The 27,636-nt window shown below is 38.1% G+C and overlaps 2 protein-coding genes across 2 annotated transcripts in view; one reads left to right on the top strand and one right to left on the bottom strand.

Moving 5' to 3' along the window:
* LOC128869304 (tau-tubulin kinase homolog Asator-like) overlaps positions 1 to 27,636 on the top strand; it is a 161,076-nt gene that overhangs the window by 73,895 nt on the left and 59,545 nt on the right. The window lies entirely within an intron of this gene.
* LOC128869305 (uncharacterized) lies at positions 5,679 to 6,769 on the bottom strand. The gene is made up of 2 exons (XM_054111834.1): positions 6,367 to 6,769; positions 5,679 to 5,722 (listed from the first exon to the last, which is right to left on the bottom strand). Exons 1-2 carry the CDS (start codon positions 6,767 to 6,769, stop codon positions 5,679 to 5,681), a joined length of 447 nt encoding a protein of 148 aa, XP_053967809.1.

Here is a 27,636-nt window from a genome sequence, read left to right as displayed (position 1 = left end):
GTCGTAAATTATCCAACTGAATTCTTAAACTCACTCGATTTGCCAGGCTTACCACCTCATAATTTACGATTAAAAATTGGAGCACCGATTATTATGCTGCGCAATAGTAATGTGCCCCGACTTTGCAACGGTACCAGACTCGCTGTGAAGAAGCTAATGGGTAACGTTATCGAAGCAACAATTTTGAAAGGGAAGTACAAAGGAGAAGACATTTTGATACCCTGAATTCCACTGATTCCGGCGGATTTACCATTCGATTTCAAACGTTTGCAGTTCCCTATTCGCCTTGCCTTCGCTATGAGAATTAATAAGGCGCAAGGACAGTCTCTACAAATATGCGGTATTAATTTAGAATACCCAATTTTTTCTCATGGACAATTGTATGTAGCTTGCTCACGAGTTGGCAAACCATCGTCATTATTCACGCGAAAGATGAAAAAACCAAAAACGTTGTCTACCAAAAAGTGTTACAATAAAGTTCGAATGAAATTGTATCAAAGAATTTGCTTTGTTTCGTATTAATCTTATTCTCTTTCAGCAAATCATTGAATTTATCGTCTAGCGAAGCGGGCGAGGGTACGCTAGTATAATATACAATAAAATAATCAGTTTACTTAATTAGAATTTAACAGTAATAACAATTTAACTATTTCGACATATTTATTTTTTCATAGCATTCATTGAGTCGCTTAATCGAGTTCTCTTTAGACGACTTTTAGTTTTTCTCTTACTTTGTAGAAGTTTGTTGATTTCTGCATTATCGTGTTTATCCGAATTTTTTTTAAAGTGTCTTTTTGATTTTTTCGACTACTGTTGCGATATTAAATGTCCTACGGATGTCATAATTTTTCGTGTATTTGTCAGACACGGTCAAAATCCGAAGAATCTTCGATAGGTTAGGTTAAATGGCTGCCCTAGTTTGGGACACACTTGGACAAATATTCAAAAGTCGTCCGTTGTGATACCATACAGGGGAGAGGAGAAAGGAGAAAGGAAGGAAGAAGGAGCCTTGGGATTAGAGGAAGATGACCATACACTCGCTGATGGTGCTCGAGTCGATTCCGATCTCCCTCCAGAGCCCCTCACAGATAAAGCCTTGAGCGTCGTCTCCGACACCCTTCCGCCCCTACTTGTATTGCTCCCCGAGGCTACCGCTCGGTTCGAGCTGGTTAGAGAAGGGGATTCTGCGCCTCTTTCTATAAGTGAGGAGACTTTGGGGTTCGGCTCCGAATTCCCATTCCCGCCTAAAGTTTTTGGGTTTTGATTTCTTTTGTTGCCCACGATTTTGTAGAGTCCCCACTCGGAGCCGCTATCCAAGACTCGAACGTGTAGTTGTCCCTAAGTGATCCCTCGGTTATTTGTGACGAGGTAGGGAGGACGTGATAGGGTTGATGCATGCGTTCAGAGCCTGATCGGACGCAAAGCAGAAGACATCTCAACCGCACCTACACCACCAAACCAATGGCGACGAGATTGGAACATACTCCGAGGCCTGACAGGGTTTTAGCAGGACGGGGGCAGTCACGGCATTGATCCACCAGTCATTTCAGTTGAGTTTCACCCCAACCTACTCAGGTAGCAGAAAACCGCAACCACCAGCTCAGGGATCAACGATCAAATCCATATATGTATATATAAATAAACATATATATATTCTTGCGAGATTAATAAATTATTTCTATGTGCAAGCATTAATGGAAATTTTAAGTATCTAATTAGCTAAATTATGTTGATATGAAGTGGGTTATCAAAATTCAAAATATCCACATAAAAAATTAGCTTAAATAACTTCCATATCTACATGCAGTAATTTGGGAATACGTACCTGAATGATCGAACACCTGCCTAACATATGTATGCAAATGCATACACTAATACGTATGTGCGTATGCACCCTTAATGCCCTAGCATATGTACGTACATATTTGTATTCTAAACTCCCAGCAAAACAATGCTTATTAGTAGAGGCATATGCATGTACGAGTATATATAACCGGGCACATAGGGCATTCACTTTATCCTCTAAATGCGTATGTCGCCCAAAGACAAGCATTTATAGGTGCAGCCGTAGCGGCCATGATTCTATGTAGTTGCCATGGCGCTGAGCAGTTTCAACCATTGTACAGCAATAAAATACAAAATACACAACAACAAAAACCAATCCATTGATAAGTTCGAGCTCATATTTCTAGGAGCAAAATACTTTCATTCATAAAATGAACCGACCATATACCAATTTTTCTAAACGATGACAAATATTTAGTTCTAGATGGAAGAAATCAAATCAAAATAGTCAATACTGAAATATTTCTTACAGAAATATTTGCCAATATTTGGTGAATCGTGAATTTTTGTGATGTCGAAATGGTCGCGGCTCCGTATCTTCTAAATGCTCGACACCCGCAGCTGCTGTAAGTCAAGTGCGAGCAGGAGGGTACAGTAAGATGCAGAAAACAGCAACAAGTAGCTTATGAAAAAGTTCTGTCCCGGACAATTCGATACTAGAGAAAATTTCGAAACATCTATTTTTTGTTCTCTGATAATAGGTAAATAATTAATTAGTATGTTACTTTATGTAAGTAGCTCTCCAATTGATAAAAAGCGCACAAAACGATGTCTATACAGCTGCAAAGTTAGAAACTTACTCTGAAACCAGGGTGCGGCTTATTTGGAGGTTACTGTACATTTTATATTGAACATTTTATATTGAAGAAATCGCTGAAGCTTCTTTGTGATATGTTCACATACAATATTGTTCATAACAACATAGATCAAAGTCTCACATTGTTAAATTAAAATTTTTCGATCAATATGCACTTCTTATTTCTAAAATGTATTACATACTTTTCCTCTTGAACATTAAAATTCACATATCGAATAATAATGTGCTACTTCGTGGAAAATACCTAAAAAGTTTTTTAAGTAAGTTATGAAGCAATTTTATTAGGGCTTTCTAATTCATAATTTTTGGTACAATGCTGGATTCCTTGATTTGAATACATGTTTACTTATTCGATTTGTTCTTTTAGGTTTTGCACTAAATATTGGAAAAAGGTATGGTTGTATGTGTGCATGTTTATATATTAGAATGCTTATATATAAGTATAAATCCTGATTATTTTTATTCTTCAAGCAAATCAAATTCCTTCATAGAGACATGATTCATTACCAGGCACTCAGGAAGATGGCATATGCAAATTCAAATATGTGAATTCATATACTCCTACATATGCGGCTGCATGCACTTGGCACAGCAGAAATATTACGATTTGCAAAAAATGCCCAAGGAATCCAGCGCACATTCATAGGCACAGCATTGTGTCCAAGATTATGAATTATGAAATTGCTTCATAAGTTACTTAAACAACTTTTTACGTCTTTACTATGAAATAGTACATTGTTGTTTGACATATGAATTTTAATTTCAAGAGGAAAAGTATTTAAAACAGTTTAAAAATTAAACATATTATTGAAAAATTTTAGTTAAACAGTTTAAGGTTTTGGTCTATGTTGTCATGAACAATACGGTAGGTGAACACAGCTCAAAGAACCTTCAGTAATTTCTTCAATACGTCGCATTTTGGTTTCAGAGTAAGTTTCTAACTTTGCAGTTATATACACATAGTTTTGAGCACTTTTTATCAATAGGAGAACTACATACATAAAGTAACATACTAATTAATTATTTACCTACAGATAACAAAAAATAAATGTTTCGAAATTTTCTCTAGTATCGAAATGTCTGGGACAGAACTTTATTATAAGCTACTTGTTGCTATTTTCTGCATCTTACTGTAGGCTCCTGCGCGCACTCGACACACAGCAGCTGCGGCTGTCGAGCATTTAGAAAATATATTGACGTACATACTATGTACATATATGGGTGCAAGCCAAGAATGATAGAAACAAGATTTCGTCTATCAGAGAGTAAGTGACGTCGCATTAGTTGAGCTGCGCAGTGTTGTCAACCATTTGGTGTTCGCAATAAATTTAGTGCTTGTTTATACCCAAAGCGCGAAAATTTTTAAGTTTGGTGCGTGTTTCTTTTTTTAAATTTAAAGCCACCGAAACTGTAAGTTAAAAAAAACTGTATTATTAAACAAAAGAATCTTAAAAAACGTCACTCTTAGAGGATTTGAGTGTTAATGAAAACTTGTTGCTTCTTATAAAATTTGATATTTTGAAAGTGAAAATTTAATTTTTTGCTCCTTTTAAGGTTATGTTAGACAATTGAATCTTCTTCTCTCTCTCAATTTGTCACGCATATAAAGTTCTTTAAGTAATTCAATAAAAATATGGTATTTTATTTTTCTTAAATGGGCGTTTTAGTGAAATTTTATAACCAAAGCTAGGCAACACTGCAGTAGCGAGAGAAATCTCTCTGCTGAAATGAGAAGACCACCAACAATAACTGCAAACGCGGGCAATGCGACCAGATGTTAAACAAGTAAAGGTAAGTAAAACTGAGTGAATTATTGAACTAATTTGGAAAAAATTTATATTTTACAAAATTATAGACATTACATTTTAATTATAACAGACCAGAAAAATGTCATGAAGAAAGAACTTAAACTCCGAGATTAAATAACAAAAAAAAGTTAAATCAAGTTACGAAAATGGTAATCTGACCATACTGGCGCTAGTACGACGCCACTCATTGTCAAATTTGCTAAGAACAAAGTAACGGTACCACGATAGGCGCCATCTCATTATTCTCTGCATCATGAGTGCAGGTATATATACGACATACGACATTCAGTATGACAAAAATTCACGATTCACCAAATATTGGCAAATATTTCTATAAGAAATATTTCCATATTGACTATTTTCGAATGGTCGTCAATGATATCTTCAATCATATGTAGATATTAGGGGGGGTCGATTTAAAAATCGCTCATTGCTCTGTGAAAATCGTATTCTAGGGATCAAAATAAGAAACTTTGCCGAAGGAACCATACCTCTAAAACGAATTCTGATGTTCCCCAATTTGGGTCGAACTTTTGGGTAGGGGCAAATTTTGAAAAATCCCACTTTGACCCATTTAGAGTGCTCCAATCGAGTCCAAATGTATGACCGACCACCACTAACTTTGGACGGCCGATCCACCCATGCCAGTGGCACACCCCCTTGAACTCCCCTGGGGGGTTCCCCATACAATCATTTCAAAATATCACCATTTTTGTGATGGAATTTTTGGATCATTAAACGGTGGATCATCTTGATTTAAATATTCTTTCAATGTATCGTACGGAATGCTTCGCGTGAATGGTGGTTCAAATACGATATTTATATCATTCAAATTGATAATTTCCGTATAACTTGTGCAATTAAAGTTTATATCTGGTTTTTTATAAACTCTAAGTTCCATTGGCTCGTCAACATCGGTTCGATAGCGTAGAATTTTCTTGATGGCACAGTCGCGCTTTTCTTTGCTATCATCAAACAACACTGATAACAAGATATTTTCCGAATGCGCATAATATGAATTATCTTTAATAACTTGATCGACAATTTTGCGTAAACGAGGTTCTAGAAATCGTGACCAACCAATGAACTTGAAAAATAATGCACTGCCGTACACGACAGAGCTGTAATACTTGATATTGAAGTACATTGGCTCATAACATTTAATTATAAATTCAACATTCTAAAATTTGCAACTGGATTTTCCGTTGTCACATATAATCGCAATAATCTAGCGGCCTTGGTGTGCCACCGAGAATGTAGAATTTTCCCTGGTTTGATGTTTGCCAGATCCACCGGAATCACACCGCAAGAAATTGCATGGGCCATGTCGTATCAGTACTTCGAATCGGTGGAAAATTCATTTTTTTCTGGAAGCCGTCCACCACCTGAAAATATATAATAATAAAATAATTAAAAATGGTTGACAATTATAATAAATGAGTGATAGCAATAACTTACCGGAAAAGTTTCACAAGTTTCGATTTGACGGCTCAGTTTTCCGGTTGCCGATCTTGGTCCAGTGCTGGTTGATTTATCCAAAGCTTCAAACAAATGCCGAAACGGAAGTTCGTTGAAGTGTAGAAGAAACGAACCAATGCAATGGTCTTTTTAACAGCAATTCGAATCGTCGTATAATTCCACCGTGTGGGCCAGTGTTTGTTGGCTCACCGTCAGTGCATATTCCAATTAATGCATCCAGTGATATATTTTTATCGTTGAAAAAACCATTTAATTTGGTTTTTTGTATTCAGCGGTTTCATGTTCCAGTCTTACGTAACCAATCAATTCAGAATTTGGTTCTCTCAAAATTACAAGATGAGGTTCTTTTACCATCTCATCTATGATACTTCTCATCAATTTTATCTATCGTTAAAGTATCATCTTTTCTGCCATCGAATGAAAACGCTAACAAAGTGGTATCATCTAACCGTTTTCGAAGCACTTCTTGTCTGTATTTCTCTTTTTCTCTGCGAACTTTCGATTTATCCATGATGAGAGGCTTCCCATGCTTATCTTTAATTTTAAAATCTTGCAAAAGAGCGGTTCCCAATGCTGATGCTACTCTGTCAGGCACACCAAATCTGTCACATACCAAGACAAAGTTAACACAATCGTATCTCTCTGTGCATTGTGAACTTGTGCTTCTATCCATATCTTCTTGAACCGGTGGCAGTGGGTATGTTGAATCATCGGGATCTTGGTATGTTTTCATTGATGACATAGACGTTGCTCCTTGCTCTTCAGTTTCCATCACAAATGCATCCATTGTTAGTCTTCTCTGATTATGTTGATCGTGCATGAACTCTTTGAGGCGTTCGGGAACCCAGCCACATGCACATGGAGCTGCCTTCAAATCGCATTTACATTACATTTACATTCCAATGTAAAAAATTGTTTCCAGAGATTTTACATACTCTGTAAATTTTTGGGTGTTGTTTCTTCTCTTGATTTGCTCTTGATACTTGTCAAGCAATTTATTTAATTTATTAAGTACACTTTTTTTCAGCATTATTTCCATAAAAAAGTTTTCCCCAAATTACAATCAACTTGTTTTGTACTTGAATATTGAATGATTTATGGGAAAACTTTTTTTGTTCTGTTTTAGCACGTCATGCTTGGGTATAAGACTCATTGGGTTTTCGGTGTAGAGGATGGTGGATTCATTGTAAACTTTTTGATTTGGAATGGTCACTTCACTTATTATTTTTTTTGAAATATTTTTTTATCTGAAATTAGCACTTGATACTTTGAGTTCTTCACAACGACTTAATGCATTCACAAAAACTGTTGCGTTATATATGGTCTACGAGACGAGGTAATAAGAATGAAATGGTAATTTCAATTCTACCTGCTGTGTCTTGTGGTTGCTTAAAAAAAAAACAACACAAGCAATTTTACGATCTGCAATTGTGTCACAGTGATACTTTCATTGTTTAAAAGGGTTGCGGCGCATTCCAGTGATACCTCAATTGTTGAAATGGTTGCAAAAAACGCGCATTTCTTAAGAAGGCCCCAACCCAAAAGTTCGACCCAAATTGGAGGACATCAGAATTCGTTTTAGAGGTATGGTTCCTTTAGCAAAGTTTCTTATTTTGATCCCTAGAATATGATTTTCACAGAGCAATGGTCGATTTTTTTGCCTACCCACAAATCGACCCGGCCTAATAGATATAGAATTTTTTCACCGTTGAGAAAAGGTGGTATATGGGTGCGTTTTATGAATGAAAAGTACTTGGCTCCTAGAAATATGAGCTAGAACTTAACAATACATTTGTTTTTGTTGTGATTTACAATGAAATTGTAATTGTTCAGCGCCGTCGCGATTAAAATAATCATGGCCGCTACGGCTGCACCTTTAAATGTATTTTGTTCTTGTAGTCGCTAGGCTCAAAATTTTAGCTTTGGAAACATGCGCATGTAGAGGCATAAAGTGAGTGTTTGCGGTTATATGTACATACATATGTATATACTAACATGCATTGTTTTACTCAGAATAGAAACATACATTGTCCCATACATATGTATTCATATGTGCTTACTTACATATACATACGTAAACGCATACGGTTTAGATAAGTTTTTTGGCATATGTTGGAAATATGTCTGTCTATTTGCTCTTGAATTTTTTTTATGTAGATATACATATGAGCTGTATTATGAGGCAGGTCAAGAATTTTTTCTGCCCACATAAATATGGATGGTGGATGTTATTGTAATTTAAAAAGTACAACATATTGTTGAATACTAAGCCTTGATTTAAATGAATGGTTCACAAGGTTAATTTTTTATGTGGATATATTGAAATATATTAAGTTTGATAATACATTTAATATCAATACAATTTAGTTAATTAGATTCTTAAAATTTCACATTCATGCATGCATATATAATACTTAGAATTAAGATATTCATCTCACAAGAAATAGGTGTATATTTTGATATTCAAATAAAAATGCTATTTTTTAATATAAATGATCGGATGTTATTTTCAAATCACAAGGTGTTAAATCACAAGATCTCGGTGGCCAATGTGATCACCTGTTCGAGATATAACACGGTCCGGAAACTTTTCCCATAAAAGATCAATGGTTTCGATGCTTGTGTGGCACGTATCGCCGTCTTGTTGAAAATAAACGTTGTCCAGATCAAAACCATCCAATTCCGGCCATAAAAAATCGTTAATCATCTCTCAATAGCCTTTTACATATGTATTTAAATAACACCTGTTATTGGAAAACCCTTTACAAGTCTGCTGTTATTTTATTTTGCCTAACACCAAATCATGACACTTTACATTTCAATGTAAATACTATATTTGATTCTGTTGACTACGCTCCGCTATGTTAACTCTCGCATGTTAACTTTACCAAGGCCGTGGTGAAATAATAAAAATTTCTTAGCCGTGTTTTGTTAGCATTTGACATTTAACTTGCCCATTCGTTCCTGAGCCTTCTCTTTGAATTTACGTTATCTGGTATGTGTTCAACACTTTGTAGTATATGAATACTAACCCTTGATGCAAATGAATGGTTTAAAAACTTAATTAAGCTAATTTTTTTTCTTTTGAATATTTTGAAATAATTTTGATAATACATTTAATATCAATACATTCTAACTAATTAGATGCTTCAAATTTCACATTCATACATGCAAACTTATATATAATAATTAGAAGTAATTCATTTGTGCATGCAAAATGCCGACGTCAAGCTCTGCAGTTATTTTATTTTGCCTAATACCAAATCATGGCATATTACATTTCAATGCAAACGCTATATTTAATTCTGATGACTACGCTCCGCTATGTTAACTCTCGTATGTTAAATTTTCTCCAGGCGCGTTGAAATAATAAAAATTTCTTAGGCGCCTTTTGTTAGCATTTGAAATTTAACCTTCCCATTCGTTCCTGAGCCTTCTCTATGAATATAGGCTCTCTGATTAGAGTCAATTTAAAGAAAATATACAATAATATGTCGCATATATTTATTTTCCGATGACGATTTTTAGTAAATTTAATCATCTTTTGAAAATAATTTAATATTTATGGGACTTGTTGATAGTACTGAGACGCTCACTTCGCGATGGACAAAATCCACCAACGCACAGTGGTCAAGTAGCCCGACGTTTTGGTCAGAAAACAATAAGTCAAAGAGAAATAGTACGATTTTTATGAAATTTTTACATATAGGGTTTTTTGTGTCGCTGATTCTGAAAATGAAATCAGAATTTCAAAATTCAAAATGGCGAACCCAAAATGGCGGACATTTTTCGCGAAAAGTGTTCAGATTTTACTAAAATTCACTTTACCAAGGTTTTTGGGGTCGCTGATTGTGAATATGAGATCAGAATTTCAAAATTCAAAATGGCGGACCCAAAATGGCGGACAGTTTTTGCGAAAAGTTTTCAGATTTTACTGAAGTTCACATTACCAAGGTTTTTGGAGTCTTTGATTTCGACAGTAGACGTACGATTTTCAAAAGAATATGCCACATTAAAAGGGGGGAAAATATGTCGTGAAAAATAATACACTTAAACTGAAAGTGACGTATCATACATTTATTTATGAAATAAACTTAAATTTTAATAGGAAGAACATACATTTATTCATATCTCCCCGTCATTGTTCACATCAAGGATGCTGTCTGAAAACTTTATTAATGTATATAAATTAATATAAATATATTTATATTAATGTAAATTTATGTAAACTATTCACCGTTACGCTCGTTGAATCGTCCAACAAGCTTTTGTTATTCTCCAGGAAACGATTTTTCGTACTGCGAGCATCTTTCCATTTCTTTTTCAAAACAGAAATAACTTTAATCAAAGCCATTTTTGATTTTTTTTCGATAACATATGAAGGTATCGCGTCGTCCATTAGTTTATTACAGATAATTTGTATTAAATTATCAAATTTTTCTGACAGAAAAACATCATGGATGGCATCGAATATTTTCCTCCTTGTCCATGAAAAAATTGTTCTCTTGAATCCTATTAAAAAAAATTACTTTAGAATAATAATATAATTACCATTTAAAAATACTTACTACATTAATTATTTTATTATTATTATTATATGATTTTTTAATATTATCAAAACATGATTTTTATCACTCTTTTGCATTTACTAATAATTATTTATTGTTTTAATAACAATATTCACTATAGAAATTGAGATAAAAGTAGAAATAAACACTCTGCATATATTACATTCATTCCTAACATTTCCCAGGCATACACACAAATAAAACCAGTTTCGATCGCCCCCCCCCGCGGCTCAAATGCCCCAACACGCGCTTCAAGCTCGGCAGCGACCTGCTGCAAAGAAAGCGTATTTTTGACGAGCGGGGATAGCGCGGGAGCAAGATCTAAACGGATTCGAAATCTGTATACTTTTCTGCACTAGGAAACGTAAATATCTCCGCGGCAATTCGTGGCAATAAAAATAATTATCTACGAGAAGAAGTGCAATTGAAAAAAAAGGCTTGTATTGCGTCATTAATATTGCCTCTAAAAATACAACAATATGGTTACAGTAAAGTATTTTCGTAATCTACATACCTTTCCGAACAACATCCTTTTTAGTTTGCCCTTTTTCGTTGAAAAATGGTGAATCTGCAACTATTTTTGTGTGGCGCTCGAAAACGTGCATGCGTAATGTCTCGCGCGAGTCCCGACAAATGGCAATTTTGAGCGTTCACCACGGAACATCTGTTCAATGTAAACATCTGTCCCTTTGGATTTTAATGCTCCAGTGTCATCTGTTGACGAATATATGAAGCTTTACCTCAAACGGTAACTTTCGATTTTGGGATTTTTGGCCAAAACGTCGGGCTATTTGACCACTGTGCAACGATGAGATTTATTTAGAGGACTTTGAGGAAACTTAAGTACATGTTAGTTCGCCTACAAATATTTGAAGTTGTGATATTTTAAACATTGCAAAACGACAACTTTTGCAAATAGTGGAAGATACTCTTACCAATAACATTCAATTGTAAAATTTATTCATATTCATTTATTTTCTTCCATTTGTTTTTAAAAGAAACGTTGGTTCATAAGCTACATTTGTTTACAACTATTGTTTAAACGTAATTCAATTGTACCAATATATTTAAGCTTGAAATAAAAATACATCAAATAAGCTTATATTCGTTGGTAAAAAATGTTCATTATACATAGTGCGTACAGTCGTCCCCAGACAAAGTGGTCCAGTGTTCTCTTTTACAATATGTACTACATTTTCGTGTACAATTGTTTTTTTGTTAATTGTTAAGTTAAGATATCAGTTGAGACCCCCTTAATAAACTACCAACAATATGCAAACACACCTTGCAAGTTAAAGGCAAGTGGAAACACCCACTCCGCTCATTCATATCCTTTACAATTTTTGTAGCTAAGTTTAGTTTTCGTTTGCCTTCAGGTGATCTAGTTTTTTGCTATCTTATTCTTAACTTTCTTAAAAACAATTGCTACTGTATTTCTGTCTATTTGCTTGCTTTGGTGCCGATCTGATCCCTGCTTCTAGGACTACGTCGTTGAAGCGGATAATGGCACGTTCAATGTCAAGTGCGCTTTTAATATCAAATATGGTGTAAGTTGTTCATCAATATTGTAGCGGAACTCTTTCCAGTTAGTTCTGTCATTAAATATGCGAAGAGATGCATTTATAGGACTAATATCACTTAACATACGTAGTCAAGTATTAACGGCGAATGATCAGAAAAAAGTGCATAGTATTACTGAATTTTTAATTAGTTATGACTTATGTTTTTGGTTATGCAAGGGACTTTACCATGCCTTCAAGCTCTTCCATACCATTGCTTTTTTCAGGGGCCGAATCGTAACAGTCGTGAACGAGCAATTCGTCACGTAAAAGAACGCAAATCGGATTATAACTATCGTGAACGTGTTATCGCTATCGTAATTCGGTATGATGACAAACGTCATCGAGTAATCGAACAACTCTTTCGTTCGAATTGTCATTCGATCGGTTATTTATAAACGTAATTGCGCAGAATTTCAAAGTATTAACGAAAAATGTAAGAATAACTAAAATATATGTAAATTGTGTAACTTTAAATGAAGTTTTATAATTTCAGGACAAACTGTAATAAATTAAACAACAAGCAGAAGGATATAATGGTACATTTCATGAGTGAGCACACAGATTTGGCCAAAAATTCCTTGCCGAATTGTGCACAAGGAAGGTCGACTGCCAACCGACTTTGGGAAGAGCTCAGCAAGCAGTTAAATGCGGAAGGACCGCCAATAAAAAATGCGAAGTTATGGAAAAAAGTTAGTACATATATTATAATCATGTTATCAAAATGAAACTTATTAGTTTCTTTCTAGGTATACGCAGATCAGAAGTACAATGCGAAAAGAAAGTTGTCCTTCAACAAAATTTCAAAAAGGCAAACAGGCGGAGGACCTTACCAGCAGAGGGCTTTAACTCCAGCTGAGGAGGTAATAGTTGAAGCTGCTGGTCTTGAAGCATCTGTTTCAGGAAACAGCATGGTGCAAACATATGGTAGTTCACAACCTGCACCAGTCGCAGTTGCTTCAAGACCAGCATCAAGTGCTTCGGCCTCAAGCAGGAGCAGTGGACGTAATTCGAACCATTCAACTAGTAGTGTTCCAAGTCGTTCCTCCTCCAACAGCCCTGCTTCCTGTATGCCTTCTCGTCCAGTCGCTCCAACTCCACGAAGAAGAACAATAAATAAAGCTTCGCTGCTGGAAGAAAACATAAAATTGACAGCAGATCACCATAAAGCTATGGGGCAGAAAATCGATAGGCTGCTTCAAATTAAGGAGAGGCAACTAGAGATCGACGAGAGGCAGCTTGAAATAAGTGAACGACAGCTAGCTGTCTCTAGGAGGATTTTGGCGATGAAGGAGGAGAAACACCGAGCTATAATAGCTGTAAAAGAACTTGATTTGAAAATAAAGAGTATTGAATTAAACCAATTGAAGGTCAATGAAAAAGAAAAAAAATAGTGTCCCTCCTTCTGAATTAAAATCCTCTTTGTAAATATGTATATATTCCAAATTTTGATTCAAGTTTTATGTAAATATGTATATATGTAATTGAAGTTTTATTTAAGTTTTTGTAAGTATGTATATATTTAAGTTTTATTTAAGGTTTTTGTAAATATGTATATATGCATTTGAATATTTATTTCAGTTCTTTTTAAATAACTATACCTGAAGTTTTGTTCAAGTTTAAATTAACTAAATTTTACGTTTTTAAATGGAGTAAAAAAAAGCATTAAATGAAATTGATTTTGAATAAGTATCCATTAGTGTTTCGAGTTATTTTATTTTATTTAGGTCGGTTAGCATTATACTTCAAAAGCATAATAGTACAATATGAAAACAAGATGGTTATGTCGAGTTCATCAACGAGATTTTAATTTGATCTCTGATTGTTTGACCGATTCTAGTATACTGGTCTTCTCCAGACACTATGTCAGATGCGGTTTGATTCTCTGAATTTGTTGCTGTAAAGCTCATATTAAATTGTATACAAATGTTGTGAAGCGCTGCACACACATTCGCAAACCTAGCCACTTTTATAGGATCATATCTTCCTCTTTTGTTGTATTCTAGGACTCTCCACCGACCTTTCAGTAAACCATTAGTTCGTTCAATGATGCACCGTGCCTTGGAATGAATTTCATTGAACCTTGCTTCACCTGATCCGTCCGATGGATTTCTGTACGGTGTTATGCACCACGGCTCAAGTGGATATCCAGAGTCCCCTATTAAAAACAAACAACACGTAATTTAGCACAATCTAAATCATTTGTAATTATATATGTATAACACATACCTAGCAGCCAGGTATTGTCACTCCTATTGTGCAAAAAACGATGTTCCATAACCTTTCGTTCGTTTGAATGCTTCCATATGAATGAGTCGTGCGCTGCACCCCCATATTGGCAGTTTATTGCGAGAATTTTCGTAGTGTGGTCGCAAATCTAACAGAAACAACCTTAAAGTAACATTCCATCTCTTTATTAAAAAACTCACCAACATCGCATTTACCCTTCCTGTTGAAATACATGTGCTCGTTGACCGTGGGCTTTTGTAGTCCAATGCGGGTGCCATCAATGCATCCAACCAATATTATTAAAAAACGAACATTAAATAAATTTTTCACAGCTAAAACATGGATTGAATTTACCTCCTGGAATTTGATAGTTCTCAACAAACCACTCTTTGCACCTTCTCGAATCATTTGGCTCAAATTTAATATGTTTAGGACACAATTTGGCTTCAATTTCTTCCAAAACATTGCCCGTTAATTTCGAGACAGTGCTCTGGCCCATTCCTATCAAATATTCATTGCCTATTGCATGCTGATAGCCACCACTTGCGAGTAGGCTGAGTCACGCAGCCAGTTGGAGCACCGCCGGAACAGCTTTTGTGTATTGGCAATTTATATTTATGTTATTTAAAACATAACTAAATGCTTCTTTGCTTAAGCGAAACCTTTTGATAAACCTGAGGAACTGATAAAGCGAAGAATATTTGATTACCTATTTTTCGTCATATATAAAGTACTTACGCATTGTTTGATAATGCTAGCGGATTGCTTTTGTCTCGAAGTTGTTTTCGCACAACTCTTTCATTATTTTCTTCATCGCTGGAACTTAAATAAAAGAAAATACTCGGATCCATTTAAACTTTTTATATTTTCGTTACTTTCTGCGGTTTATTTTACACTTCAAATTCTATTGTGACTTAAAAAAACGAAGAAGATGAGAAAAATAATCGATAAACAAAATTACAATTACGATACGTCTTCTTTCGACTGTTATGATCCCAACTCGTTCATTCGATTATCGACTCACGTAATTTGTGTTCGAACGATTGTCGTTTCGTTAACGACTGTCACGATTCAACCCCAGGTTTGTTAGTCAGTTCCTGCTGTGTTTTATGTTGCTTTGAAGAAGATGTACCATCAGCATAGCTTACTCCGGGAATTATGTTTGCTATGGCTATTGTCATTGGTATATTATTTTTAGTTTTGTTTAATGTTGGTTCTTTATTACGCAGAGGTGGGAATCTTTGGATTTTAAGTGCTTTATAAACTTCGCATTGTAGTTGGCGGTATGGAAAGATGTCTGCCAGGGCATTTCACGTATACTGGATCTCTTGTACAATAATTGTTTTATGTGTCCATATATCTGGCATTTCATGCACTGCGAAATAATCCGTTTATGCTGAGGTGCCTCAGAGATGACTATGCAGTTTATTAGCTTGTTTATATTATGCAATAAATGAAAAATAAAGGTAGTGATTATGTAGTTCTTCTTTGTGTTATGTTAGTAATGTTAAGTACTTTGTGGCCTTTTTCCTTTAGATCTACTTTTAGTTCTTCTTGGCCTGTATAGTGGTGCATGTTTCATAAGACTACTGAAAGTCCTCTTTCACTTTTCGGACTAAAACATTCAATTTTGTTCCTCTTTATCTTAGCATCAGGTGTAATTGGTTATATGTTGGCAAATTATCTGCATGAAAGCGAATTTCATTATTTGCTAAGATTTTTAGTGTGAAGATGCTATTTGCTACTTAATTTAATGCACACTTGGCCGAGCTCCTCCTCCTATTTGTGGTGTGCGACTTGATGTTGTTCCACAAATTTAATGCACTCTTTAATGTTTTTATACACTAGACCTTGAATATATATTGGAGGGGGCTTATTACTTTTTTCTTTATCATTTTGTGACAGAAAATCTTCAATTTGCTCACTGTTTGCTGTTTGCAATTTGAGCAAGATTTTCTCCATCATCCACATCTAATGCTGCAAGTTTGTTTGTATGATAGAAGAAGTTTCACTCAGCCAGTAATCTGCCAGCTAACTTATGGTGCTCGCAGTCACCAAACACGCAGGCTGACACGATGAAACTAAAAAGAGCCCCATGTAAATGGATTCTCACCACCCTTCCGTTCCGTAGTATCGTAGATTTTATCGTAGGATTTGGATAGTTTCCGTTGAATCGTGTCAGCTGATTGCTCTCTCACCTAAACAGTGTTGCCAAACAGTACAATTCGAAATCATTTATAAAATAATCTTAGAAAAAAACTTAATTTGATTTAAAAAGAATGTTGAAAAATGTTAATTATAGATAAATGAACTATTTTCAATTGGTGGTTTTTCGACTTTGCCTTATTATATGTACAATGAAAACTTGTAAATGATAACGCGGGTGTGTATAAAAGTGTATATGCAAAATTATTTATTTTTTTTATTTATTTATTTGAAAGAGTAACACCTAATTAATAATTATTACACTTATAATATTACAGCGCTAGCTACCAGGGCCTTCGGCTTATTGCTAAAATGGGGAAAAAAGTCTAATAGAATTCAAATATATTTAAAGTTATTGGCAAATGCATGACTGATGGTACTCATGTTCATTCGTACTAACACTAATACTCCCATCGTATGTACGATTAAGCGCATAGATGTACGCCCCTATATTCACTAACGAACATTTGTACAATGTCCAACAAGGATTATTTACATACATATATTAAAAGTAATATATGTATACAAGAAAAAAAATGATCAAATAGGTATCTTACACAGATAAATAAATTTATAAATGATGTTAATACTATCGATATCGCGAAGTTTCAGATAGGATGATGATTTGGTATTGTTAACTGTGGAGGCTCTTATTTGTTTGAGTCCAGCACATTCGTCCAGAAGATGAAGAACAGTTTTGTCGGTAGAGCCGCAAAAGGAGCAGGTTTGTCTTGTGGAGCCTTTTAAAAAGTGTGCATGTGTGGTGAACGTGTGTCTAATTTTAAGTCGAAAAAATATTTTGAGTTTGCCGCATGATACATTGGGTGAATATATCGGCGTTTCCCCACTCTTATTCTTCTTAATTGGCGCCATAACCGCTTACGCGATTTCGGTCGAGTTTAACAAAGCGCGCCAGTCGTTTCTTTCTCGTGCTAAACGGCGCCAGTTGGACACACCAAGTGAAGCCAAGTCCTTCTCCACCTGATCTTTCCAACGCAGAGAAGGCCTTCCTCTTCCTCTGCTTCCACTAGCTGGTACCGCATCGAATACTTTCAGAGCCGGAGCGTTTGTATCCATTCGGACGACATGAACCAGCCAGCGTAGCCACTGGATGATTATTCGCTGCGCTATGTCTATGTCGTCGTAAGGCTCATACATCTTATCGTTCCATCGCCTGCAATATTCTCCGTTGCCAACGTGCAAAGGTCCAAAAATCTTACGCAAAATCTTTCTCTCAAACACTCCAAGTGTCGCTTCATCGGATGTTGTCATCGTCCGCGCTTCTGCGCCATACGTTAGGACGGGCATGATGAGAGCCTTGTAGAGAGTTAGTTTTGTTCGTCGAGAAAGGACTTTACTGCTCACTTGCCTACTTAGTCCAAAGTAGCTCTTGTTAGCAAGAGAGATTCTACGTTGGATTTCCAGGCTGACATTGTTATCGGTGTTACTGCTGGTTCCTAAATAGACGAAGTCTTTTACAACCCCGAAATCATGTTTGTTTGAAGACAGGAGGTACTTTGTTTTGTCCTCGTTCACCGCCAGACCCATTCGCTTTGCCACTTTATCCAGTTTAGAGAAAGCAGAACTAAAAGCGCGGTTGTTAAGGCCGATGATGGTAATATCATCGGCAAACGTTAACAATTGCACGCTCTTATAAAATATTGTGCCTGAGCGATTAAGTTCTACGGCCCGTACGATCCTCTCCAAGAAGTTCTTCCCAATTCTGACGTCGCTGCTGATGTTGAGCAACGCCATTTTGCAAAGCCGTATTAGTTTTGTGGGGATACCAAATTCAGACATCGCGGCATACAAATAATTCTCTTTCGTACTGTCGAATGCAACTCTCAAATCGACGAAAAGATCATGTGTGTCGATTCGCCTTTCTTGGGGTTTTTCCAGCGTATTGTGAATATTTGGTCGATGATAGACTTTCCAGGTCTAAAGATACACTGATAAGGTCCAATCAGTTGGTTGTTGGTGGGCTTCAGCCTTTCACACAATACGATCGCTAGAACCTTATAGGCGATATTTAGAAGACTAATCCCGCGATAATTGGCACAAATTTCAGGATCGCCCTTCTTATGGATTGGGCAGAGCACACTTAAATTCCAATCGGCAGGCATGCTTTCATCCGACCATATTTGGCATAGAAGCTAATGCATGTACCTTACCAGCTCCTCGCCGCCATGTTTGAATAGCTCAGCCAGCAGTCCGTCGGCGCCCGCGGCTTTGTTGTTCTTTAGCCGCATTATCGCTATTCTCACCTCGTCATGATCGGGTAGCGGAACGACAATTCCGTCGTCGACTATTGGGGCATCAGGGTCTTCACATTCTCTATAATATGCGCAGCTGTCACTGTTTAACAGGTTCGAGAAGTGTTCCCTCTATTACTTAAGGTTGCTCTGTACGTCAGTCACCAGATCGCCGTCTTTGTTCTTACACGAAAACGTCCCGGTCTTAAAACCTTCTGTAAGCCGCCGAACTTTCTGGTAGAATTTTCGGGCGTTGTTTCTATTGGCCAGCATCTCAAGATCCTCGCACTCACGTATTTCGGCCTCTCGTTTCTTCTTTCGGATAATACGTCTCCCCTCTTTTCTTACCTCTCGATAGCGAGCCCACATGGCTCGTATTGCGCCCGATCGCAGCTTGGCTCTATAGGCGGCATTCTTGCTTTCTGCGACAGCATGACCTTTCTCGTCGTACCAACTGTTTTTTCGGGCTCGCCGGAATCCGATTTCTTCTTCGGCGGCGGTACGTAAAGAGCGAGAAATGTTGCTCCATTGCTCGTGCATGCCATTGTTGGGCAGTGCTCTCTGAGAGCAGGAGTGAGAGTCGAGTGGCGAATCTTCTAGCTGTCTGTTGTGATTGCAGCCTTTCGATGTCGAACATTCTTTGCGTAGGTAGATGCACGATTTTTGCTGCACAGAGGCGCGTGCGCAGTTTGGCTTCAACAAGGTAGTGATCCGAGTCGATGTTGGGTCCTCGGATCGCACGTACATCTAATACACTAGAACCGTGTCTTCCATCTATCACCACATGATCGATCTAGTTTTGTGTTTTTCGATCAGGAGACAGCCAGGTGGCTTGGTGAATCTTCTTATGCTGGAGTCTGGTTCTGCAGACTACCATGTTTCGGGCCCTGGCGAAGTCGATCACCCCCTGTCCGTTACCGGATGTTTCGTTGTGCAGGCTGAATTTTCCGACTGTGGGTCCAAAAATTCCCTCCTTGCCTACCCTGGCGTTGAAGTCGCCAAACACGATTTTTAAGTCGTGGCGGGGGCAGCGCTCATAGGAACGTTCCGACACTCATAGAAGGAATCTTTGGTCGCATCGTCCTTCTCTTCCGTCGGGGCGTAGGCGCAAACTAGCGATATGTTAAAAAAACGGGGTTTGATGCGGATTGTTGAGGAGTGAACGACAGTACTTGGCGACGAAGTCTCTCTCCCCCAAGATATCCAACACCGAATTTGCGCTCCTTTCCATGGCAGCTGTTGTAGGCTTCGCAAGGTCCCGTCCATCGCATCTCTTGAATGGCAGTGAGCCTTTACTCTCGCGAGGACATCAACCTGCCGGGCAGTGGCACCTTCCCCATTAAGGGACCGGACATTCAGGTGCATCCACATAATTTTTATTATACTTTACGTTTTGGAATTATTTTGCGAATTTTTTCAATTAGTGGGGTGTTGTTAATGTGATTAGCAGGGACTTCGAATGTGGATTTACTATCATAGCATATCAGACATGTATTTCTACTACGGGAGGCAAACCGTATCGCTTCAAATATTACCACTGCTTCAGCTGTAAATATCGAGCAATACGTTGGCATTGCACCGGCCGAAATCAAACCACCTAGCTCGTTTGGCAAACCGTACCGCTTCAAATATTACAGCTGCTTCAGCTGTAAATATCGAACAATACGTTGGCACTGCACCGGCCGAAATGAAACCACCAAGCTCGTTTGTCACAGACGGATCGAAGTCTGACACCAGCAGTACGTTTGCAGTGACAAACGAGCTTGGTGGTTTCATTTAGGCCGGTGCAATGCCAACGTATTGTTCGATAGTTACCTCTAAGAGGTTCAACAAATTTGTTATAGAGTTGTCTGTATTTGTTGGGGCTGGTAGAAGATTTTGGATATTTTAATAAAGTGGATGCGTTTCGATTGCTGAGAGCGTTGGTACAGAAACAATGTCGAGGTGCTTGGATAAGTTTAAAATGTGCGATATTGCTGATGGTGAGTTGGACTTGTCTTTTTGAAGCCATTCTGATTCAACGTATGAAAACAGCAGCTTGTTTCTGCACTGAAGCATTTCTGGAATTAGCATCATTGAGTTGCTCAGTGTTCTTTGCGAAATAGCTGGCAGTCCTGCTTCGGCTAAAATTACCTTTATTGGAGACGTGGGAAAAGCGCGGATACTTCTCCTGGCCGCAGCATGATATGACGTTTGTAGGTGTTTGATATGTCTTCTAACGCAGTGTCCGTATATTGTGAGTCCGAAATCGATTTTAGAATGTAATGTGGCTTTTGTTATATTGACAAGAGTTCTTATATGTACTAGATAATGTTTAGATGAGAGGTATTTTACAATATTAAGTTTAGAGAATAAACTTAGTCTAACATATTCACAATGATCTTTGAAAGTATATCTCTTATAACATTTTTAAACTATTAGTATGGGGGATTGGAGAGTTAAAAAGGAAAAAGGTGGGGAAAACGCAGTTATGTTTCCTGATATGGAAAGATGTGCTTTTGTTAACAGACATATTAGCTCCGGATGTTTTTGACTAAGTGTTTAAGTCCCCCAAGATATTAGAGAACGCGGTTTTTATTATAGTTTGGTCTTTGATTTTCGAAAAAAATAAGGACGTCATCGGCATAAATGCAATTCTAAATTTGGGTATATGACGAAATAATCCGGCTAATTACGTTGAACGCAATCGTTAATAGGATAACTGATAACGGCGGCCCTTGAGGGATACCATTGCAAATGGGAACAATTTTTGATTTCTGATTATTTGCACGAACAAAAAATTTGCGATCGCAGAGGAAAGATTTTACTACATTGTATATTTTTTTTCCAACTTTCCAACGTTTAAGTTCTTGTAATACGCAATGCGCTCCAATTCTGTCATGTGCCTTTTCAAAGTCTAAACTAAGTATTGAGACGTGATTTTTAGACGATAGGGCTTTAGTAGTAAAATGATCAAACAATAGATGAGGATCTATTACGCTTACACCTTTCCGAAAAGCAAATTGAGCAATTCGCACATAAAGAGCGAGTGCAAGGGGATGGGTTATGAGGAGGGAGAGAGCAATTATCACATACAGGAGTCTTATTACATATTTTCACTGTATGGCCGAGAAGTTAACAGTTTTTGCATCTCATTGTCTCACTATCGTAGTGTACCATGACACTTCGATTTTATCAGGCAAAGATCGAATATTAGAAGTAAAACTCCGCTTGGAAAATGCTTTCCATCAATATATTTTTGGAACTTGTATACAGATGTGACACCCTGTACTTTCAAGTTTTCAATAATTTAATTTTCCTGGATGCCATTCAAACACGGAGCGTAAATTGTGCCTTTGGATGAGTTCAAATTATTATGGAGATTGAATTTCACTTGGCAGATGCCATATAGGTATATATGTATATAGTTAAAATATCATAGCTATAGTTAAAATATCATAGCTTACGTTCTTTAAAGCTTTGTGAACAGCAAAGCATGGATATTTGTTGAACGGCTTATTAGAGTCAACAGCACTTGCCACTAAATATTTAGGATTTTCTTTTTTCAAAACTGGTAATGTAGGAAAAATATCTTTTGTAATATTTAAATGTTTTTTAAGTTTGCGATCTGGTCTTGCCGATAATAAGGCAAAACCTATTATCCTCTTAAAGGGGCCCTCCGGGGGACATGGTTGTATTTTTTATTTATTCGCTATCGCATTTGCAATCAGCACACGCAATAAAAAATTACAACAAAAGCTTCTGAAAGCTGAATACTAAAAGGAAAATAATGGAAAACACACCAAACTAGCCAAAAAAGACAACCGAATACAGCGCAGATCAGTCGATGAATGGAAACATTGTGTCGATACAACCAAATACAAACACACACAAACCGATGTATTGTGTAAATATGATGGATACGTTTTGCTTAATTTTGTGTATCCCACGTGCTGCGGAAAGGGACTACCATACGTTGGTGAAAAGAATAATGAGATGGCGCCTATCGTGGTACCGTTGCTTTGCTCTCAGCGAATTTGACAATGAGGGACGTCATATAAGCACAATTGGTGACCAGTATGGCTAGATTACCATTTTCGAAACTTGATTTAGCATTTGTCTTGTTCTTCATGATATTTTTTCTAGCCTGTTTTAATTAAATGTAATTTTGTAAAATATACATTTTGTAAAAATTAATTCAATAATTCATTCAGTTATAAAGGTTGTCAAAAAAGTCTTGCGGTATTTTTATTGAATTTTCAATTGTTCATAATAATGCGATTTAAGTCAAATATGCGCCGTTTTGTTCGATGACGAGTTCCCAACGAGATGCCAACTTCATAATGCCCCTCTTATAGAAGCTCGCTTCCCTATTGTCAAAAAACTCGGAGAGCCAATTTTCACAGGACTCTCTTGAGGACAACTTCTGACTACCAAGCTCTTTCGCCATGGACAAAAATAGGTGGTAATCACTTGGTGCGAGATCCGGAATATACGGTGGATGCAAAAGAACCTCCCATCCGAGCTCCCGGAGCTTCTGGCGCGTCACCAAAGATGTGTGTGGCCTGGCGTTGTCCTGATGGAGGACGATTCGGCCTCTGTTGATCAAAGATGGCCTCTTATGCATTCAAGCTGTCCAGTTGTTGGCAGTACAGGTCCGAATTGAGCGTTTGGCCATAGGGGAGCAGCTCATAGTGAATGATTCCCTGCCAATCCCACCAAACACACTGAAGAACCTTCCTGGCCGTCAATCCAGGCTTGGCCACCGTCTGGGCAGCTTCACCGCTTTTCGACCACGACCATTTGCGCTTCACGTTGTCGTAAGTGACCCACTTTTCATCGCCAGTCACCATCCGCTTCAAAAACGGGTCGATTTTGTTGCGATTCAGAAGCGATTCGCATGCATCCATACGGGCAAAAATGTTGTTTTGCGTCAAGTCGTGTGGCACCCATACATCGAGCTTCTTTTTGAATCCAAGCTTCTTCAAATGGTTTATAACGGTTTGATGACTGATGCCCAGCTCTTGGCCGATGCTACGGCTGCTACTATGCCGGTCTCTTTCGATCAATTCAGCGATTTTATCGCAATTTTCGACGACAGGCCTTCCGGACCGTGGCGCATCTTCGATCACCTCTGCACCCGAACGAAAACGTTGAAACCATCGTTGTGCGGTGGAAATGGAAACTGTATCGGGTCCATAAACTGCACAAATTTTATTGGCAGCATGAGATGCATTTTTGCCTTTATCGTAGTAGTACTGTAAAATATGCCGTATTTTCTCTTTATTTTGCTCCATGTTTGCGACGCTAAACTCACGAACGTCTAAAAGTAAACAACAATTAATCAAACTCGTGTTAGCACGTGAAAAGAGCTTTCCAAAAAGCTCTAGCGTGAACCGATGTGACGAATACAACTAGAACTACGCGCTTGCAAAGACAAGCTTGCGGAAATACCGCAAGACTTTTTTGACAACCTATATTTAGCTTTACATTTTAAAATCTGGCCACATTGCCCGCATTTGCGGTTATTGTTGCTGCTCTTCTCCTTCCTGCAGTAAAATTTCTTTCTCGCTACTGCAATGTTGCCTAGCTTTAGATATAAAAACGCACTACAATGCTTATTTAAAAAATATAAAATACCACATTTTTATTGAATTACTTAAAGGACTTTGTATGCGTGACAAATTTAATTTATAGGATTTTTGTTAGGAGAAGGACTTTTTTGCTATATTTGAGGTTATGTAGCAAGGTACTCTTTTTGTAAAAATGTCGTTATGGTTTCTTCATTTCTTTTCTGGTATTTTTTTGTTTATTTTTACTATGAATACACCTCTTGATGCCTTATGTCCTATGTTATTTAATAATTTACAAATCCCTTGCCTCCCTTGCACATTTTGTTTGCAGATGAAAGCAAGTTTAACATATTTTGGTTAGATGGACAATATATGTGTGAAGAACATCTGATGAAGAGTTGCTGGAAAAAAACTTACATCCGACAGTTAAGAATGGGGATGGGTTGGTAATGGTATAGGGTTGTATACCCGCTGCTGGTACTGGAAATTTGGGGTTCATTAACGGCAATATGGATCACAAAAAATACCTAACAATTGTGGAAATTAAGGATGGATTAATGGAATTAAGAACAATTTCCAGTACTATCAAGACAACGATCCCATACATAAGGCACTTGATGTCCGTGTGTGGCTTATGTACAACTGCCTTAAAGTACTTGAAACACCTCAACAATCTCCAAACATCAATGTAATTGAACATCTGTGAGCTCATTTGGAAAACCAACCAAAAAAGCAAGTTATTAGAAACAAGAAAGACCTAGAAGGCACTATTAAAGAAGAGTGGTGGAAAATACATTCTGTCAAAAAAGTACCGGGAATTGTTTAATAAAACGCAAAATAATTGTGTAACCATCAAAATTAGTTTTGCCGCCTCCATTCGAAGCAATACACATATGCCAATCATCAAAGCTCCTTTTCAACGCGTTTGAAGAGATTTTCTTCAGCTCCTTCAGCGAAGCCACCGCAGATTGGCAATTTAAGTTTTGGGAAAAGGAAAAAGTCACAGGGAGCTAAATCCGATAAATATGGTGGTTGTTCGATGTTATTTGTAGAGTTTTTGGTCAAAACAGTGTTCACAATATGAGCCTTGCGAGACAGTGCGTTATCATGGTGCAATATCCATGAGTTTTCTTTCCACAAATTGGGCCGTTTCCTACGCACATTCTCTCTCAAACGTCACATAACTACCAAATAATATTCTTTATTTAAATTTATAAGCATTTGGAACTCCGAGTGCACAACACCATGATAATCAAAGAAAACGAGTAGCATGGCTTTCACTTTCGACCGACTTTGACGGTTTTTTTTTGGGTTTAGCCTCATGCGGATAGCGCCATTTAGCCACCTGGACTGTTTGCATGTCAGACTCGCATACCCACGTCTCATCACCTGTTATGATGCGCTGGATAAACGTTGGGTCCAAGTCAAACGTGTCTTCAGCCACCTTCTTCCGATGGAGTTTTTGAAATAAATTCAATTCCCTTGGAACGAGTCGAGCAACTATTGCGACTTGATTCGTGAGATTCGCTAAGGTTACCATCTACCTCCCTCATACTTAAATGATGGCTGTCCAGCACCATTTCGTTGACTTTGTCGACGTTTTCATCCGCGGCGAGATCGGGGCAAATCTTCCACGACTTCTAGACACTCTGCAACAGCCTTATGCCACTTGTAGACCCGTGTTTTTGATAAAGCACACTCGCCATGAATGGGAAGATGGTTCCATGTGTAGAAGTCCACGCAAGTGGGGAAAGTTACTGATCGCCATTCACACACAACGTCCGGGATTAGCCCTTGTCTGGGTAGCTTCCGAACACCCATTTGGGAGTGAGCTAACGTGAGAAGGCGAAGCAATCGAGGATAGCTGGTCGTGCGCTGGGCTTGGGACCCGCCCCTCACCTCCCCGTTGTGGGAAAGAGACTTCGTCGCCAAGTACTGTCGTTCACTCCGGTGGACGAGCGTCTCGCAATAATCCGCATGAAAGCCCGTGTTTATAAAATCTCGCTAATTTGCGCCCACGCCCCGACGGAAGAGAAGGACGATGCGACCAAAAATTCCTTCTACGAGCGCGTTCCTATGAGCGCTGCCCCCGCCGCGATATAGAAATTGTGCTTGGCGACTTTAACGCCAGGGTGGGTAAGGAGGGAATTTTTGGCCCCACACTCGGAAAATTTAGCCTGCACGACGAAACATCCGGTAACGGTCAGAGGCTGATCGACTTCGCCGGGGCCCGAAACATGGTAGTCTACAGCACTAAATTCCAGCATAGGAAGATACACCAAGCTACCTGGCTGTCTCCTGATCGAAAAACGCGAAACCAGATCGATCATGTTGTGATAGATCGAAGACTCGCTTCTAGTGTATTAGATGTACATACGATCCGAGGATCCAATATAGACTCCGATCATTACCTTGTTGCAGCCAAACTGCGCATGCGCCTCTGTGCAGCAAAAAACCTACATCTAACTACGCAAAGAATGTTCAACATCGAAAGGCTGCAATCACAACAGACATCCAGAAGATTCGCCACTCGACTCTCACTCTTGCTCTCAGAGAGTACTGCGCAACAAACCGGCTGCGCAAGCAATTCAGCACCGTTTCTCGTTCTCTACGTACCGCCGCCGAAGAAGAAATCGGAATCCGGAAAAAACAGTTGGTACGACGAGGAAGGTCATGCTGCCGCAGAAAGAAAGGATGCCACCTATAGAGCCACGCTGCGATCGGGCGCAACGCGAGCCATCTGGGATCTCTACCGAGAGGTAAGAAAGGAAGAGAGACGTATTATCCGAAAGAAGAAACGAGAGCCCGGCGCACTCCCGTATCGGCACCCACTTCGCTATTGATAGTTATGATTTCGGGGTTGTAAAAGACTTCGTTTATTTGGGAACCAGCATTAACACCGATAACAATGTCAGCCTGGAAATCCAACGTAGAATCTCTCTTGCCAACAAGAGCTACTTTGGACTAAGTAGGCAACTGGGCAGTAAAGTCCGTTCTCGACGAAGAAAACTAACTCTGTACAAGGCTCTCATCATGCCCGTCCTAACGGGAATAAAGATCCAGCGGCTACGTTGGCTGGGTCGTGCCGTCCGAATGGATACGAACGCTTCGACTCTGAAAGTACTCGATGCGGTACCAGCTGGTGGTAGCAGAGGAAGAGGAAGGCCTCCTTTGCGTTGAAAAGATCAGGTGAAGAAGGACTTGACTCCACTTGGTGTGGCCAACTGGGGCCGGTTAGCACGAGAAAGAAACGACTAACGTGCTTTGTTAAACTCGGCCAAAATCGCGTAAGCGGTTATCGCGCCAATTAAGAAGAAGAAGA

The sequence above is a fragment of the Anastrepha ludens genome, chromosome X, assembly GCF_028408465.1.
Source record: "Anastrepha ludens isolate Willacy chromosome X, idAnaLude1.1, whole genome shotgun sequence".
Lineage (NCBI taxonomy): Eukaryota > Metazoa > Arthropoda > Insecta > Diptera > Tephritidae > Anastrepha > Anastrepha ludens.
This window is presented reverse-complemented; position numbering and strand designations above follow the sequence as displayed.